This window comes from Pinus tabuliformis, chromosome 6 (genome assembly GCF_031772625.1).
Source record: "Pinus tabuliformis cultivar Carrire ecotype Pingquan chromosome 6, CPIR1, whole genome shotgun sequence".
NCBI classification, from domain to species: domain Eukaryota; kingdom Viridiplantae; phylum Streptophyta; class Pinopsida; order Pinales; family Pinaceae; genus Pinus; species Pinus tabuliformis.
The window spans coordinates 244170288-244185768 of record NC_142292.1 but is presented as its reverse complement, the minus strand read 5'-3'; the positions used below and the strand labels follow the sequence as shown (position 1 = coordinate 244185768).

General features: G+C 40.4%; 1 protein-coding gene across 5 annotated transcripts in view; it reads left to right on the top strand.

Moving 5' to 3' along the window:
• The window catches only part of LOC149258306 (organellar oligopeptidase A, chloroplastic/mitochondrial-like), a 403930-nt gene that overhangs the window by 132399 nt on the left and 256050 nt on the right, over positions 1–15481 (top strand). For all 5 annotated transcript variants that reach the window (XR_016256794.1, XM_089415124.1, XM_089415109.1 and 2 more), the window contains exon 8: positions 2814–2935. Coding sequence is in view for 4 of the 5 variants with exons in the window: in XM_089415124.1 (XP_089271250.1) it covers positions 2814–2935 (122 nt within the window). In the remaining variant the exon portion in view is untranslated. The remainder of the gene's footprint in view (positions 1–2813; positions 2936–15481) is intronic.

Genomic DNA, 15481 nt, shown 5'->3' with positions numbered 1-15481 from the left:
TAGAAAAATTATATGACACAAATACATAATGGTGGTAGGCCCAAGCAAAAACATAGACTTGTCAGATGCCTTTCCAAACATCATGTTGTGGATCATCACAATAGTTGGGGTTTGGCCCAAACTACCCCTAGGAGGCTCAACTTCCATGATAACTGGGTCCCACCCATCAGTATCCAACTTAGGAGGTTCCTCAAAGTTCGAGATTGCCAATGGCAAATTCAGAATTCACCATTGTCAAAAATAGGTGAATGATCAGATATTTCCAATGGAATGACCCAAGATCTGTTGTTTTGTTGCTTCTTCCAGTATCCCATCAAAGTCAAAAACTTGTCTAATATATTGGAAGTACCCTCATCTCCTAATCGATTATTTTCCCAAGTGGTGGTTGACAGGTTGAAGCTTCTGTATAAATGTGATGGTATTCATACAATAAGCCAACACGGAGTGGAGAGCCTTGTCATAATTAGTTACATAACATAGTTTTTTCTCTTATTCCTGCCTGTCTATGGTAGAATTGAGAGCTCCATTGGCTCAAATGATCAGATATTTCCAATGGACTGACCCAAGATCTGTTTTTTTGTTGCTTCTTCCAGTATCCCATCCAAGTCAAAAACTTGTCTAATATATTGGAAGTACCCTCATCTCCTAATCGATTATTTTCCCAAGTGGGGGTTGACAGGTTGAAGCTTCTGTATAAATGTGATGGTATTCATACAATAAGCTAACACGGAGTGGAGAGCCTTGTCATAATTAGTTACATAACATAATTTTTTCTCTTATTCCTGCCTGTCTATGGTAGAATTGAGAGCTCCATTGGCTGAATATGATCTTCAGAGGCCATTTCCTAGTGTGCCTCCCCCTCTAGGAGATTGAGGTGCTAGCATTTCTTGTTTCTTCCAGTCTATTGGTATACTGATAGATTGCCTTCCCCTATTCAGGGACTCTTTGGCTACTCTTGGCCACATCTTGCTTGATCAGCAGGAGATGAATAGGATCATAACGGACGATGTTTATAGCAGTGTTGATAATAACATTGTTGATTTTTTGGCGATGTGCTGAAAAATCGTGATTGTTTTGGCCAGCCAATTTTTAGGCCTGAAAAACTTGTGAACTTTTCCTTATGTGATTTTTCTCATTTTTCTAATAGTTTACTGACTTTTTTTCCAATTTTTGTTGTTTTTTTCGATTTTTTTCTGATTTAAAAAAATGAATATATTTTGTATCTTTTGGTTTGTTGTGGTTTTTCAATTTTTGCTGATGTTTCTGAGAAGATGTCTTTTCGACTCTTGCCGATTTTTTGGCGATGCCAATGTTTTCAACACTGGTTTATAGACAATATTTCTAGGTCACTTAGATCAGCCTCCTTGGGAGTTTGAGACCCAATATGGCCTTTCTGTGGAGCACATGTTAGAGCTTAGGGACTGCCTCATAGCATATGCCCCTTACATGCTACAACATTGGATGTGTAGGCTCATGATCTATTGAAACTTTGGTAGCTATGGTCGGTATTTTCATTGGCAAATCGAAGGAGAAATTACATATTTTGCATGTTGACCAAGTAGGCCTTAGTTGCACAAGTCGGCCCCACTCAATGAATGGGTTTGACCCCAAGGTCAAAACCTTTCTCCAAGAACACATATAAATAGAAGTTCATTGACCCTCATTTGGCATCTCATCTCTTCACATCATTCAATCTGAAACAAAGAGATTCGTCCACAAATGCAAAGGAGAAATGAGGAAGAACAGTTCTGCGTTGACCAGCCTTGTTATCTTCTATTTGGCCAGCGTTGACTTGGGATCTATGCTTCTGTTTGACTGAGACTTTGACTGTCTTTGGAGGCTGAAAGTTTCAGTGGTTTGTTGACTCTGTTTGACCAAATCCTGTTCCTGTTTCTGGCCTGTTGATCAAAGGTTGACAGCAGGTCAACTCTGTGATTTGACCGATATTTTACAGTGGTTCGTTGGCTGAGATTTTGACCGAATTTCAGCCCTTCTGTTCAGCTACCTCAGGCCGATATTGGGCCCCGCTGTTGCAGACTTTGACATTGACCAGTGTTGACTATTTTCTCTCTCCTTTGATTGGTTTGACTTGGCAATATTGAGGTCAGGAAATTGGAATCTTGTTTGGAATATTCTGATGTACATTTGATGAACTGAATTCTCTCTCATAAGGAAAGATTGTTGGGTTTTCCCCTTGTGGGTTTTGCCCTGGCTGCTAGCCTAAACTTTGGTGTCTCTTGTCTCTTGACTCGTTGTTTACTGTGATCTCTATTGTTCTATTGAAGAAAGTGAATGGTTGAAATTTTTTATGTATAACTGCTCATCTTATATGCCTCAGACTCGTCTTCTTTTCTTGCCTCAGATTTGACTTCTTCATTTGCCACAGAAAGACTTCTTCGCTTGCCTGAGAGAGTCCTATTGGCTTGCCACAGAAAGTCTGAGTTTCTATTAATTGGAGGAGTACGAAATGGTGTATATATAGTGTCTTGTGAGGCCAAATGGGTGTGACCAAAGGGGCAGGCCGACCTGAACTTATGGAGGGCTGACTTTACAATTGGAGCCAAAATTTTGAGTTTTTACAAATTAATTTTTTTTCTTTTTGGAACCAACATGAAGAACATGATTGGGATTTACAATTACATACATATCAAGGGCTAAAATGTTAATTATGAAGACTGACCATAGCTACAAACTTCAACATTGCTAATGTTTATTTAACTTTCAATGCTACATTGTTATATATAATAAGTGCAGTGATTGTCTTTTGTGATCTTGACTGACTGATGATTCAAGGTTATTTCTGTTGATGGCAGACTTGGAATATTTGAAGACCTTTGCCAAAAAGCAAAATGCTGAAGAAGCTAATGATATGTGCCATTGGGATATTAACTTCTGGAGTGAGCGGCTTCGTGAGGCTAAGTATGACATAAATGAGGTTAATCCTGTTTCCTTAATATTGTGTTTGAAGTATAATCTTTTTGCTGTTGTTGGATTCAGTGTGCATGACTCTTTTTGTTTTTCCAGTGACACACTGAATTTTTGCATTAGGAATTTGATATTTGTGAAGTATTGGTTTTCTTAGTTCTAGTAGCAGCCAATTGTATATTATATATATACTGATGTTTTAGTTGGCAGAAGATTTTTTTAATCATGTTAACATTTTCTACTAATATAAAAAGAATATTTTGAGACAGAAATTTCGTTCAGACTTATCTGGAGTGCCATTAGTTGACTTGGTCTTTCAACTTACTGGCATAGTGGGGACCTCTAAGGGACAACTGTGGGAATGGTTAAAATTTGGAGATAAGCACAAGGTGAAGCTAAAAAATAAAACTCTTATTATTTTTAACAGTTGGCAGCAAAGAGAATTGAGCAAATGATATTCAGAAGAGAATTTTAACAGCTGGCAGCAAAGGGAATTGAGAAAATGATGGTTAGAAGAGAATGGGTCTCATTGGAAGCATCCTATTCGTTGCAAGTAGGCTTGAACTTTTCATAGAAAAAGATTGAGAGCAGAAGCTTTCTCTGCCCAAACTGAAAAAGTATCGTGGATAAGAAAGAAGTGGAGTTCATGGTAGAGAAAATGGGATATTCCTCTATTGCAGAAATAAGCATTATGGGGTGAATTACGCTGATCTGAGGGTGAATCCTTTGTTAAAAAACTACTCAACGTTATTACTGGAAAAACAATTGGTGATATTATGCCTTACAAAAAAATGCTGCATAACAAAGATAGCAACAATTGGTCTGCTGAGAACTGGAAGAAACACTATGTTACACCATTTTTCTGGTACATGGGGATGTGAACCCAATACATGTGGAGTACCCCCCTTAAAATTTCAATGTACGGCAGGTTATGGTGGGGATACAGAACACGTGGGACACTGCCCAAAGATATAAAAATATATTTAATTAAAGTTTGACTAAACTTTCAAAATTTAAACTAAACATTCTCCTGAATAATGAAAAACATGAAGCAGTGACATTATATCACAATTCAAGGGAGAGATTCGGAAAATAATCTACAAATGTGAGTTTTTAACTCCAAAGAAATTCCCAACGACGAATAAAGGCCCAATGCTAGCAAAAATGGGTTTTAGTAGAATGTAGAGGTTATATAGATCAATTAGGAGAGGGTGAGAAGGATTTGGGATTTACTTCTTCTTTTTTCTTTTTCTAAAATCTTTCTAATATTTTTAGCATGGCGAGGTGTTGATTTGGGGTAGCATCAGATGTGCTCTAGACTTGAAACTTGGTGGAGAGGCTAAGGCACATGAGATCTTCAATACCCAGAATTGGTTTGGGCAGATTCTAAATAGTTTGAGAGATATTAAAATAATTAATATTTTTATTGGAGTCCGTAAGTCTAAACTTAGGGAAAATAAAATATTAATGTATATTAATATAAAACTGTGTTAGAATGGTTCAAAAGTCATGGATCAAGCCAGAATTAATCTTAGCCATTGATTAGGGACTTAATTTCGGCCGTTGAATTGTCAATGAGAAAAGTATAAAAGGAGGCTTGAGGGTCACTTGGAAAACACACCGAGTTGATCAAAATTTCGATTTTCTGGGGCAAGGTTTGCTGAGGAAGTCGAAAGAGTGATCAAAGTTCCAGCTGAGGGGTAGTGAATATAGAAGTAGAGAGGCAGAGATAGTACCAGGAGGATTAGCGCAGAAGCGGGGAGAGAGGGACGCAGAGCTAGCCAGAGGTTCACACAGAGGCAACGAGGAGCTGCGTAGTGCCTCAGAGAGCCAGCGTGGGTGACGCAGAGGCTCTAAGGGCTGACGCAGGGCAAGCTAGGGTGATGCTGGGCCAGAAAGGGCTGACACAGTCCCTAGAGGCTGATGCTGGGGTTTTCGTGGGGCAGATTGGAGCTAGGAGTTGTCAGAGTGTTTATCCGGGGTTTCTGCTGGAACATCTGTCTCCGACTGAGAGGTACTACTACTGAGATTATTCTCTGTTGGGTGAGCCGGTTTTGGCACCTAGATTGTATTCAGAAACTGCATAATAATAAAACCCTCAGATAGCTGCATCGGTTTTCCCACATTGAGTTTTTCTAGGGACATTGGTCCAAAAACAACAGTGTCACTTGTGTGCTTGTTTTGTTTCCTTCAGTTGATGATCTGTAATGCGTTGAGCATGTACTTGTATTTATTTTCAGTATTTACATGGTAGATAACTTGTTAATTAATCAGAACAAGTAGGAAAAAATAAATTAGAAAAGTACATGAAGGGTTTCTAACAGTTGGACTTAGAAATTCCAACATGGTATCGGAGCGTGGTTGCAAATCATAGGAGAACTGAGGACATCAGCCGAGCAGAGCAGTAGTAACAAAAAACAGCTGTCCTGAGTGATAGAAGCTGTTCCTAGCAGAGAAGCAGGAAGGAAAGGGTGACGCAGTGCCTGCGTCATCAAGTTTGAGTCGGGAAGAGGATCAGCACAGTGGCAGAGGGGAGCAGACTTGACTTATGTAGTGCCCGGTCATCTTTCTCAGTTAGGAAGGATTGACACCCGTGGCCAGGAGGTGCGGATTTTGTTGGTGCCGGGATTGTGCAAAGCCTAGAAGCTCTAATCTTCAGTTTGCTGGGGCTTAGGAGGCTGTGGGTAAGTTGCAGAGTGAAGCTGGTGGGGTACTGTAGTCAGAACAGTACCTAACAGGGCAAGACCGAGGAGGAGGGAGTTGCTATCGAGGATTTCTAGCCAAGAAATCCAGACCAGTGGTGCAACTGCACTAATGATCGGAGTGGGGGTATCTCGACATTGGTAGAAGGGTTTCCAGGAGGGAAATCGAGACTCAAAGGGAGTCACACCAAGAACTTCTAGGAGAGAAGTAGAGGAGCAGTGAGATGGCAGTGAACGGGGTAAGAGACAAGGACAGATTGGACGGAGCCTCAAACTTTATAGTCTGGAAGGCCAGAATCTTGTCCGTTCTAGACAGGAATCGTGTCAAGCACTTCGCCTTGAGGACGATAGCGATCCCAGTTGACCCAGCTGAGAACGACAAGTACGAGGATGTAATACCCATAAATTGGAAAATAGGAAACATGTAAATACTCATAAACTGGAAAACAGGAAGCATGTAAATACTCAATTTTTGCACTTACCTGAACTGCTAGCTGATCCCGTGCAGTTGACGATACTGTTGATGTTGAGCTCCAATTACCCAGGGAGACCAATTCCGCCCAGCCTGATTGAGTAGAAGCTGGCTACTCAATCCAGCAAGCTTCTCACAGAAGCCCACTGTCCCCCGTGCCCAGAATCTCAGACGGACTAAAGCTCTTCCAGTAGCAAATCTCTCTCAGTGCTCAATTCCTCCTCTGGTTTCACTGCTCCATTTTCTCCCCCACCGGTTCTCGGTTCATAAGTTCGGTTTTAACCACGGGCCTGGCGGTGGCCGCCCTCCAGCATGCAACCACCGCCTTCCCCTGTCCCGACACGCCTTCTACGCTTTGTGTCTCTCTCCCTGCTGTCATAGCGCTCTGAAGTTTATCTTGTTGGAATTAAACGTCCCCCGTACATGAGGGTCCTTATTGTTATATACTTTAGTTTTATAAAGTTCACTTATACTTTACAACGTTTAATTTATAATTATATTTTATAAAGTTAATTTATATATTGTAAGGTTTAATATATATATATTTTATAAAGTTTATAATTATATTTTATAAAATTAAAATATATATATTATATATTGTAAAGTTTAATATTTATATATATTTTATAAAGTTTAAAAAAATTATATTTATAAAACTTTAAATAAATTTATTATTTAAAATTCATCACATTTGTTTTTATTATAAAGTTTGAAACTTTATATAGTGGATTAGTTTAGATGGGCCGTTACATACACTCCCTCTTCTGTAAACTTCGTCCCGAAGTTAGAGTTTTAGGTTTAAGGTTTTAATGGATATGACTTTTTCTATCCAGGTCCCCAAGCTATCCTCAAATCATCCTATCCTTCCTAATCTCTTCTGCTCCCATCCTATCCGTCCTCTACTGGAGTATGCCATGGCGCCAGTTTTACTGACCCGACCATTCATAAACTCTAAGGTGACAGCGTCGGTTATACCGACCTGATCCCTAGTAGGCATCCGGCAGTCATCATCACACGTCTAGGGGAGCGTGACTCGCACAGTCCTCCCATGACTCCAGGGTTCGGAGGATAAACGGTGGGTAACACCTCCACCCCTCCCAATAGAACTCAGGGTTAACACCCTATCATAGAATCACTTGGAGCTTTAATTTTTCTGAGGTTCTGTCATCACGTGGTCATCCCGGTAACTGTCTATTACCTGCAATCAAACGCTTATCCATGCATTCGTAAAACGTGCATCAGCATATTCAAGTAGCTCACTTATTATCCCTTTATGAGTTAATCTATGATACTATAGTACAACATATTTTGCTATATTCCACGCATGTCTTTGGACGTTTATCTAGAATGTATTCACTTCCTGATTTCTATCCCATTGATCATATTGACATAAATAAATAAATCAGATCTATAATATCTTAATTTCTATCAGAGGAAAACTTATTCAACTGTCTTAACTTTACTTCAACAATTTATGATTTAGTAAAATAAACCACATATATTGTTTTGGTATCCATGTACCAGCAGGAATTAAACATATATTATTTTGGTATCCATGTACCAGCAGGAATTAAACATATATTATGCCACAAAATTTCATGTTTATCCATAATCATTCAAAATGTTTTTGAGTCTCTGATTGTAGTGAAGTAAATATATACTAAACATAGTGTAAGGTTCTTCAAAATGGACATAAATTAGGGTATCTCTGGCATATGTCCTCTGTATCTTCCCAAGTCGCTGATCCAGGGCTATACTTGTCCCATTGGACCTTAACTTGGTCCACCAGGCGGTTCCTCAGCTGTCGAACTCTACGTTCCAGTATACGTAACGGTTCGACCGTTACGATTCCCTTGATCCATTCCTGAAGATCCCGCTATAGTAGGTTGATGCGCTGCTTGGTCATTGCTGATTACTGCATGAATTCTATGATTATCTTGATTGTTTGATATTGGTCCCTCTCCAGTCCTATGCGACATATTCGACGAAGCTTCAGGGCAATCCCGTTGAAAATGCGGTCCCCCACATCCCCAACAATTTAGCGGCATTGATCCTCTTGACTCAGGACGTGAATTTCTAGAGAATGAGCTTCGTCCTCTCATGCTGATTTCTCTCGAATTTCTACCTCTGCTGGCAGTCCCTTGAGATGACCATGACCTAGCGTTCGATGATTCCGAGGCTATAGTGTTTACTGCCATGGGAGCTCTTGTTACAATATTTCTAGAGGTAGACCTGTTATCATAAGGTGGCCTTGAGCTACCTCCGTTGATAAAGTTTCGAGGAGTCCTTCCAGGAAATCCTGATTGTAAAGGTTCTGTTAGCCCTATCTCTTTTCTGATTCCAAGGTGCTCTTCTGCATAACGACCACACTCAACCGCCTCGGCTACTGATGACGGTTTCCACATGCTTACCAAGGCTCTAATGCGAGGATTAAACCCAAATATGAAGCGTTCAGCTTGACGTTCATCAGAATCTAAGTAGTGAATGTATTTTACAAGCTCCATAAACCTAATCTCGTACTCTTCCACCGTTTTATTTCCCTGAATTAATGTCTGAAAGGCTCTCACTTGCTGTTGTTGAAAGTATGGAGGTAAATACTTTGCGCGGAACCTTTCCTCAAATAGTTCCCAAGGGGCATTATCTGATGTAAGGTGTAGCTGCTTTTCCAGATTTCCCCACCAAATCAAGGCACTTTCCTTTAGTTGAAACACAACAATTTTTGTTTTTGCTGAAGGCGAATATTCTCTTAACCTAAAGCATCTGTTCATTCCTTCTAACCATGCTTCAGCGCGTTCACCTGCTCGACCTCCTGAGAATTCTGGGAGTCTAATTTTCTGAAGCTCCCTGGAAATGTCTTCTTTTGGTCTTCTGGGCTCATAATTATTTGGTTCCGCTGAACTGGTGGCTACATGCTGAAATTCCTCTTTGGTTTTAGCCTTAGTTGATTCCTTTAATGTTTCCAATAAGGCTTCCAAAGAGTTCATTATCACAGTCAATTCTGGCGCTGGGGCGTTTGATGTTGACAATGGTCTTGGTGGTGACGAAGGTGATGGGGATGATGATGGCGACGGTGGCGGCATTAATGGTGATGATGTTGCCTGGTCACGTCGTCGTCGCTCATACGTCCTTACCATTGAAATGGTTCCTGAACACACATAATAAAATTCCGTCAAATTTTGAGGTGGATAACCGAATTTTAACACACAATTTTCTTTTGCAACATCACATTCCTAAACGGGTATAGTTTTGCTATTTATACCCACTAGGCGGATCTTACTGGTACCGAGGTCAAGGAGGGTGGTCTCGCGACCTCTTTGTCCTAATGCAGGGTATTCTATCCTAATATGAATAATGCAGAAGTATGGTTATTAGTTCCAAAGGTAAGACATCTAAGGTTTATTTACCTAATAACATCTACAAAATGAAAATGTTAGATGTCTCGTTTACAATGCACATCGGTAACATACCTGTCATACCTCAATCTGACTATTACATTTAAGGGGGTCATATATACCTATATCCCGAATATATTACTTGGATATGGGTTAAATCCATAAAGAAAGGGTTGTTTTGTTTCCATTTTAGATTAACCTTTAGCTGTAAAATTTACCATAGACATGTCCTGGTTTATGATTTCGATACTTTAATGGTTGATGCAAAACGCTTTTTGACTGTAATAGGATTTATAGAGGATTCATACACATTTATAATTCTAAAGTAACGAAATCCTTTTATTCACATTCAACACTGATGTACTTAACAGTCCCAGGAGACTCATTTTATTTCTTCTTTACAAATCTGGAAATCACAGAAGCTCACCCTATTCCAGATCTGCCCTAAGAACTAGAAGTCTAGATACACTGTTTTCATACCTAAATCCTAGACTAGAGTTTGAAGCTATAAAACTGCAAGTTGAACCTTCTGACAGCATACTTTAAGACTCAAGAGCAGATTTATATGTGTGTAAAAATCTGTCTGTCAAACAGATAACAGAACCTTGAGATCGTACCTTCATCACTGATCATTTTTAGCCCATAACACAAGTCATACTTATCATCCCATTTGAATAGGTTGATATATATATATACTGAGCTAAATGTCATTCAACCTAAGACCCATTTCATAGTACCATCTAGATGCATGCAAGTTGTAACTACGAATATTTTATGACCATGCTATTGACATACTATAAGATGAATTATATTTGTCATCAAGAAAATGTAACCCAATTTATTCAAGTGTCACGCACCAAAGGGTTATTCCATTAGTGTTTGTACCCTTAAGGGATTAGAGCATATATATAATTGTATCAGTTTATTTCTTCTTGCTAAATCCAATTTTATCCAGTCTTAGTACCGTCAAATTTAATTGAATGAAACATGAATAGAACTACTGGCAGGATCAACCAGGTAATCCGCAGTTTCAGAGTATGAACTAATATTTTATAAAGTTCTCTCAACTCAGTCACATTCTTGGGGTTGGCCAGTGGAGAAATAAGGAGTAAAAATTCAAGAAATAAGGAATGAAATGGAGCAAGCTCTGGGTGATTGAGAAAATTACCAGGCTTTAGGCTCCTTGACATAATTTGATAGGAAGCAAACTAGCCGCTTTTCATTCTAAATATATTGTCCTTTATACATAGAAAATAGTGAGAGAAGCAAACTTCCGATAATGAAGAGCAAAACCCAAACTTCAATGATAAAAATTGACAAAACCCCCGCAAAATATGCCACCACTAAAGAAAGCATTCTGACAGAAGAGGCAGAGAACTCTACTGAACAGTACCAACAGTTGCCAAAAGCCAAAACAAGCAATTCAAAAGTACAATAGCTACTGATCGGCGATAGAATCAAAATGAAAACAACTCGGAATTAGATGAGGCCTCAAATGTCAAATATAATAGTTAGAGAATCACACTGTGAAACTTATTTGTTTCCACCGACATAAGGGCCATGAAGGAGGTAGAATAAACAAAACAGAGGCTTAAAATTTCTTCAATTTTTTTTTTGTATTTTCAACAAAATTGATGGACTAAATTGCCAGGAATTGAAAATAAAGGTAACTCATCGGTGATATGCAATACATTTCATGAACGGTGGAACGGGCAAAAGCTAAAAATGTCCATAATTGAAAAAACGAACTACACCATGGATGGCGAATTTTATCAATTCTTGCACCTTCGCCACTTAAAATTAACCGAATTCGGTCAAAGCAGAATGAAAATGCTAATAGACTGATGAGGAGAAGAAGAGCATAAATGCTATGAGAAAAATAAGAAGAAGAAGAACGAAAATGCAGTAACAAAAACACAATGAAACAGTGATGTGACCTCAATTTAGGGTTTGAAGCGGCTTCGATATCTGAAATATCATTTTTCCAAAGAGTTCACGTAAATAAGGATTTCTTCGCGAAATGGACCAAAGCGCATATCGGACGAAAGTTAACACCTCCAGGAATGTGAATATGGCGTTTACTATTTGAGTGTCGTTCTCATCTGGCCCGACAATTAGCAGGCATTCGTAATGAACAGCGGAAACCTGACACGGAACACCCAAAGTCAAAGACCCTGCGTACCTTCTCGACTTTCGGTCGTCTTTTCTACACTCTCGCCGATTTCACTCGCTATCTCCTCAGCCTCTTCGCGGGCTTCCGCATGAAGAATTTCAGGACCTTCCACCGCTTCCTCCGACGCCAAGCTCAATACCTCCCGGAATTCATGAAAATATGATCTGAAATTCCTTCAATCTATCAAATTTTGAAATTCCTTTGACCCGTTAAATTCCTAGACGATGAGTTCGCACAATCTGGATTTCGAGCTGACTCAACTCCTCCGGTTGCACTAGATTTAAGAAACTATTTGAATTTGTGATGGTTAACGATTTACGTATTTATTTTCTGGTTTTCCGTCGATTCGAGCCGGAGGGGGTTGTTTTTAACCATGGAATGAATCAGTAACTGCCCATCTTAATTTACCCAGACTATGCTATTAATACCTATAGCTTCGGTACAACAGAAAGTCATGCCGCAGGGATTGGAATTTCAAAATTAAACCACCCCACAACTTCCTTTGCCCGTTTTCATAGTTTAAAACGAAGTTGACGGTAAAGATGAATTTTTTTACTGTATATCGTATATTTTATATGACTCGGTCGGTTGGGCTACGCCTGCGCAGGTTCGAACCCTGCTGTCGACGCCAAATCCCAACGAATCCTCAAGAATATTAGGTCACACAGACGCTCAGACAGCCGTTTATACGCTCAGACAGGGGTTTATACGAAATTCTAGCTGCGTAGGGCCTGTGAGGTCCCGAAGGGTTTGAACGCAGCTCTGATACCATGTGTAATACCCATAAATTGGAAAACAGGAAACATGTAAATACTCATAAACTGGAAAACAGGAAGCATGTAAATACTCAATTTTTGCACTTACCTGAACTGCTAGCTGATCCCGTGCAGTTGACGATACTGTTGATGTTGAGCTCCAATTACTCAGGGAGACCAATTCCGCCCAGCCTGATTGAGTAGAAGCTGGCTACTCAATCCAGCAAGCTTCTCACAGAAGCCCACTGTCCCCCGTGCCCAGAACCTCAGACGGACTAAAGCTCTTCCAATAGCAAATCTCTCTCAGTGCTCAATTCCTCCTCTGGTTTCACTGCTCCATTTTCTCCCCCCCGGTTCTCGGTTCATAAGTTCGGTTTTAACCACGGGCCTGGCGGTGGCCGCCCTCCAGCATGCAACCACCGCCTTCCCCTGTCCCGACACGCCTTCTACGCTTTGTGTCTCTCTCCCTGCTGTCATAGCGCTCTGAAGTTTATCTTGTTGGAATTAAACGTCCCCCGTACATGAGGGTCCTTATTGTTATATACTTTAGTTTTATAAAGTTCACTTATATTTTACAACGTTTAATTTATAATTATATTTTATAAAGTTAATTTATATATTGTAAGGTTTAATATATATATATTTTATAAAGTTTATAATTATATTTTATAAAATTAAAATATATATATTGTAAAGTTTAATATTTATATATATTTTATAAAGTTTAGAATTATATTTTATAAAGTTTAAAAAAATTATATTTATAAAACTTTAAATAAATTTACTATTTAAAATTCATCACATTTGTTTTTATTATAAAGTTTGAAACTTTATATAGTGGATTAGTTTAGATGGGCCGTTACAGAGGAGGCAATGGCGAGGGCCAAGAGCATCATCCTTGACGGGGTCAAGGACTGTGTAGTACCACATATTGCCGAAAAGGACACGACAAATGAGGTGTGGGAGGTCCTAAAGAAATTGTACTAGCATACTTCTATGCAGAGAATGATTCTACTTGAAAATCAACTGCGGTCATACCAGATGCATAAAGGGGAATAGATCGACACCTTCCTCGGTCGATTGAAGGAGATCCGGGATCAACTGACTTCCATAGGGGCCACACCGAATCAATAATTGATGGTGAGAACAACGCTGAATGCAGTCTCTAAAGACTGGGAGGTGTTTATCCAGAGCATACTGGGCAGGGCGACCCTTCCAGATTGGGAGGAAATGTGGGCGACTCTTCGCCAAGAAGAGATCAGAAGGCTAAGCAAGGCGGGAAGCAGCGACAAGGGGATCAGAATCAAGGAGGAGGAGGAGGAGGATGCTTCCCTAGCATCTGAGGGAAAGCAGGAGAAACGGAAGAAGAAGGACCTCTCCAAGGTCAAATGCTTCAATTGTGGGGAACTGGGTCACTATGCAAGCCAGTGTCCGAGGAAGAAGAGCAAAGGAGAGGCTTCCGAGACCAAGGCAACGCCAACAAGGGCGGAGAAGGAAGTGGAGACAGATGATGATTGTGCCATGAGTGCTCACACGCCACTTGAGCGGAAGTGGGGAGACATCGAGCTGTAGTCAAACGGACTACAGGCGATGAGGGGCAAGATCCTCGAGGTACCCAACCTCTTGGATTATACCTGGCTACAGGAGCCCCGAAGAGTAGTAGTGCTTGCAGATGTCGGTAGAGACGGATGCGGATGGAGCAACAAAGGGAGCTATAGTGTAGGAGTCCCAGGACAACGTGAGGCAGCAGTGCGAGATGCACATATGTAATATTCCTAATTAGCCATGGCTAATTGGAATATTCGATTTTGCTCAATTTTGCCTTCTATAGTTATTTATAAATAAAAAGGTGAGGAAAGGGGGACATAACTCACTTTTTGAATAAAGTCACTCCTTAGTAGCACAATGTTGTAAGTTGTAACTTAAAAGGGGAGCCAAGGGGGCCAAGGGACCAAGTAGAGAAGGGGGCCCACCTAGACACTTGGAGGGACTGCGCAGATGGAGAAGGAGCACGTGGCAAGAGAGAGACTACGTTGGAGGAGGTGGGCCTTAGGGTTTTGAGAGGGGCCAATGCTATAAAGGAGAGAGGAGCCTCTTCTTTTTGGCATTCGATTATGTTGCATTTGAGCTAGTCACTTCGACTTAGAGCACGCTGGCTGTTTAGCCTATCTGCAGCACTGTTTAGTGCATTGAGTGTCTCCGTTCGGAGATCTCACCCTTAGCCTCGGGGGACTTTGAGTGCCTGCTCGGGCAAGGTAGTTTCATCAGTATTTTACAGGAGTGATCTTTGGAGTTGAGGAGGAACTAAGCATTTTGATGACTGCGCAGTCTTGAGAGGGGAGGACGTAGTCTCTTTTGGTAGGAGCTCCGGATTGGGTTTATGTGGAGGATTTGAGCTTGGAGATTGAGCAAGGGATCAACGCTTGCATATTGGAGGATTTTGGTAGAGTCTCGGGTAGAGTTTTGGAGGATTCTCTTCAGGGGTAGCACAGAGCCTTGAGGGATAGCGTAGATCCTCAAGGGGGTGATTTTCCGGGTGTTGACCACTACCGGTCAGCTACCCATGCAGTACACCCCCTTTTCTTGGCAGAAAGGGGTAGCACCTGATCGACGTGTCCGTGCCATCCTGTAGTCATCAGCAGCTTAATCATTTTAATTGTAAACCCAGTCTGCATGTATGAATTGTAAATAATCTTAGCAGATGTGAGTCATGTCTGTAAATTTCCTAGGTGGACCTAATTTTCTAAGTGATAATCTACGTCCCGGAAGGTTTTTCGTCTCACCGATCCATAATCGGCAGAGTTTTCCTTCAGCCTGACCCCAAAGTCGGGATTGATTTTGTCATTAGAATTTTAGGAGAATCCTAGTGCGTTAATCTGCTAGATTATAGTTGTGTCGCAGAAACTGGGTGATTTATGAGGGTCTATGATAAAGGGGTTTTCCCTCTTAAGATGTAAATTGTAAAAGTCATGATGTAATGTGTTTTGAGGGTTGGAAAATGTTTTAAGTCCCCTCATGAGTCCTAAGTCCTAGGTCCTAGGTGATGTTTCCAAAGGCTTAGT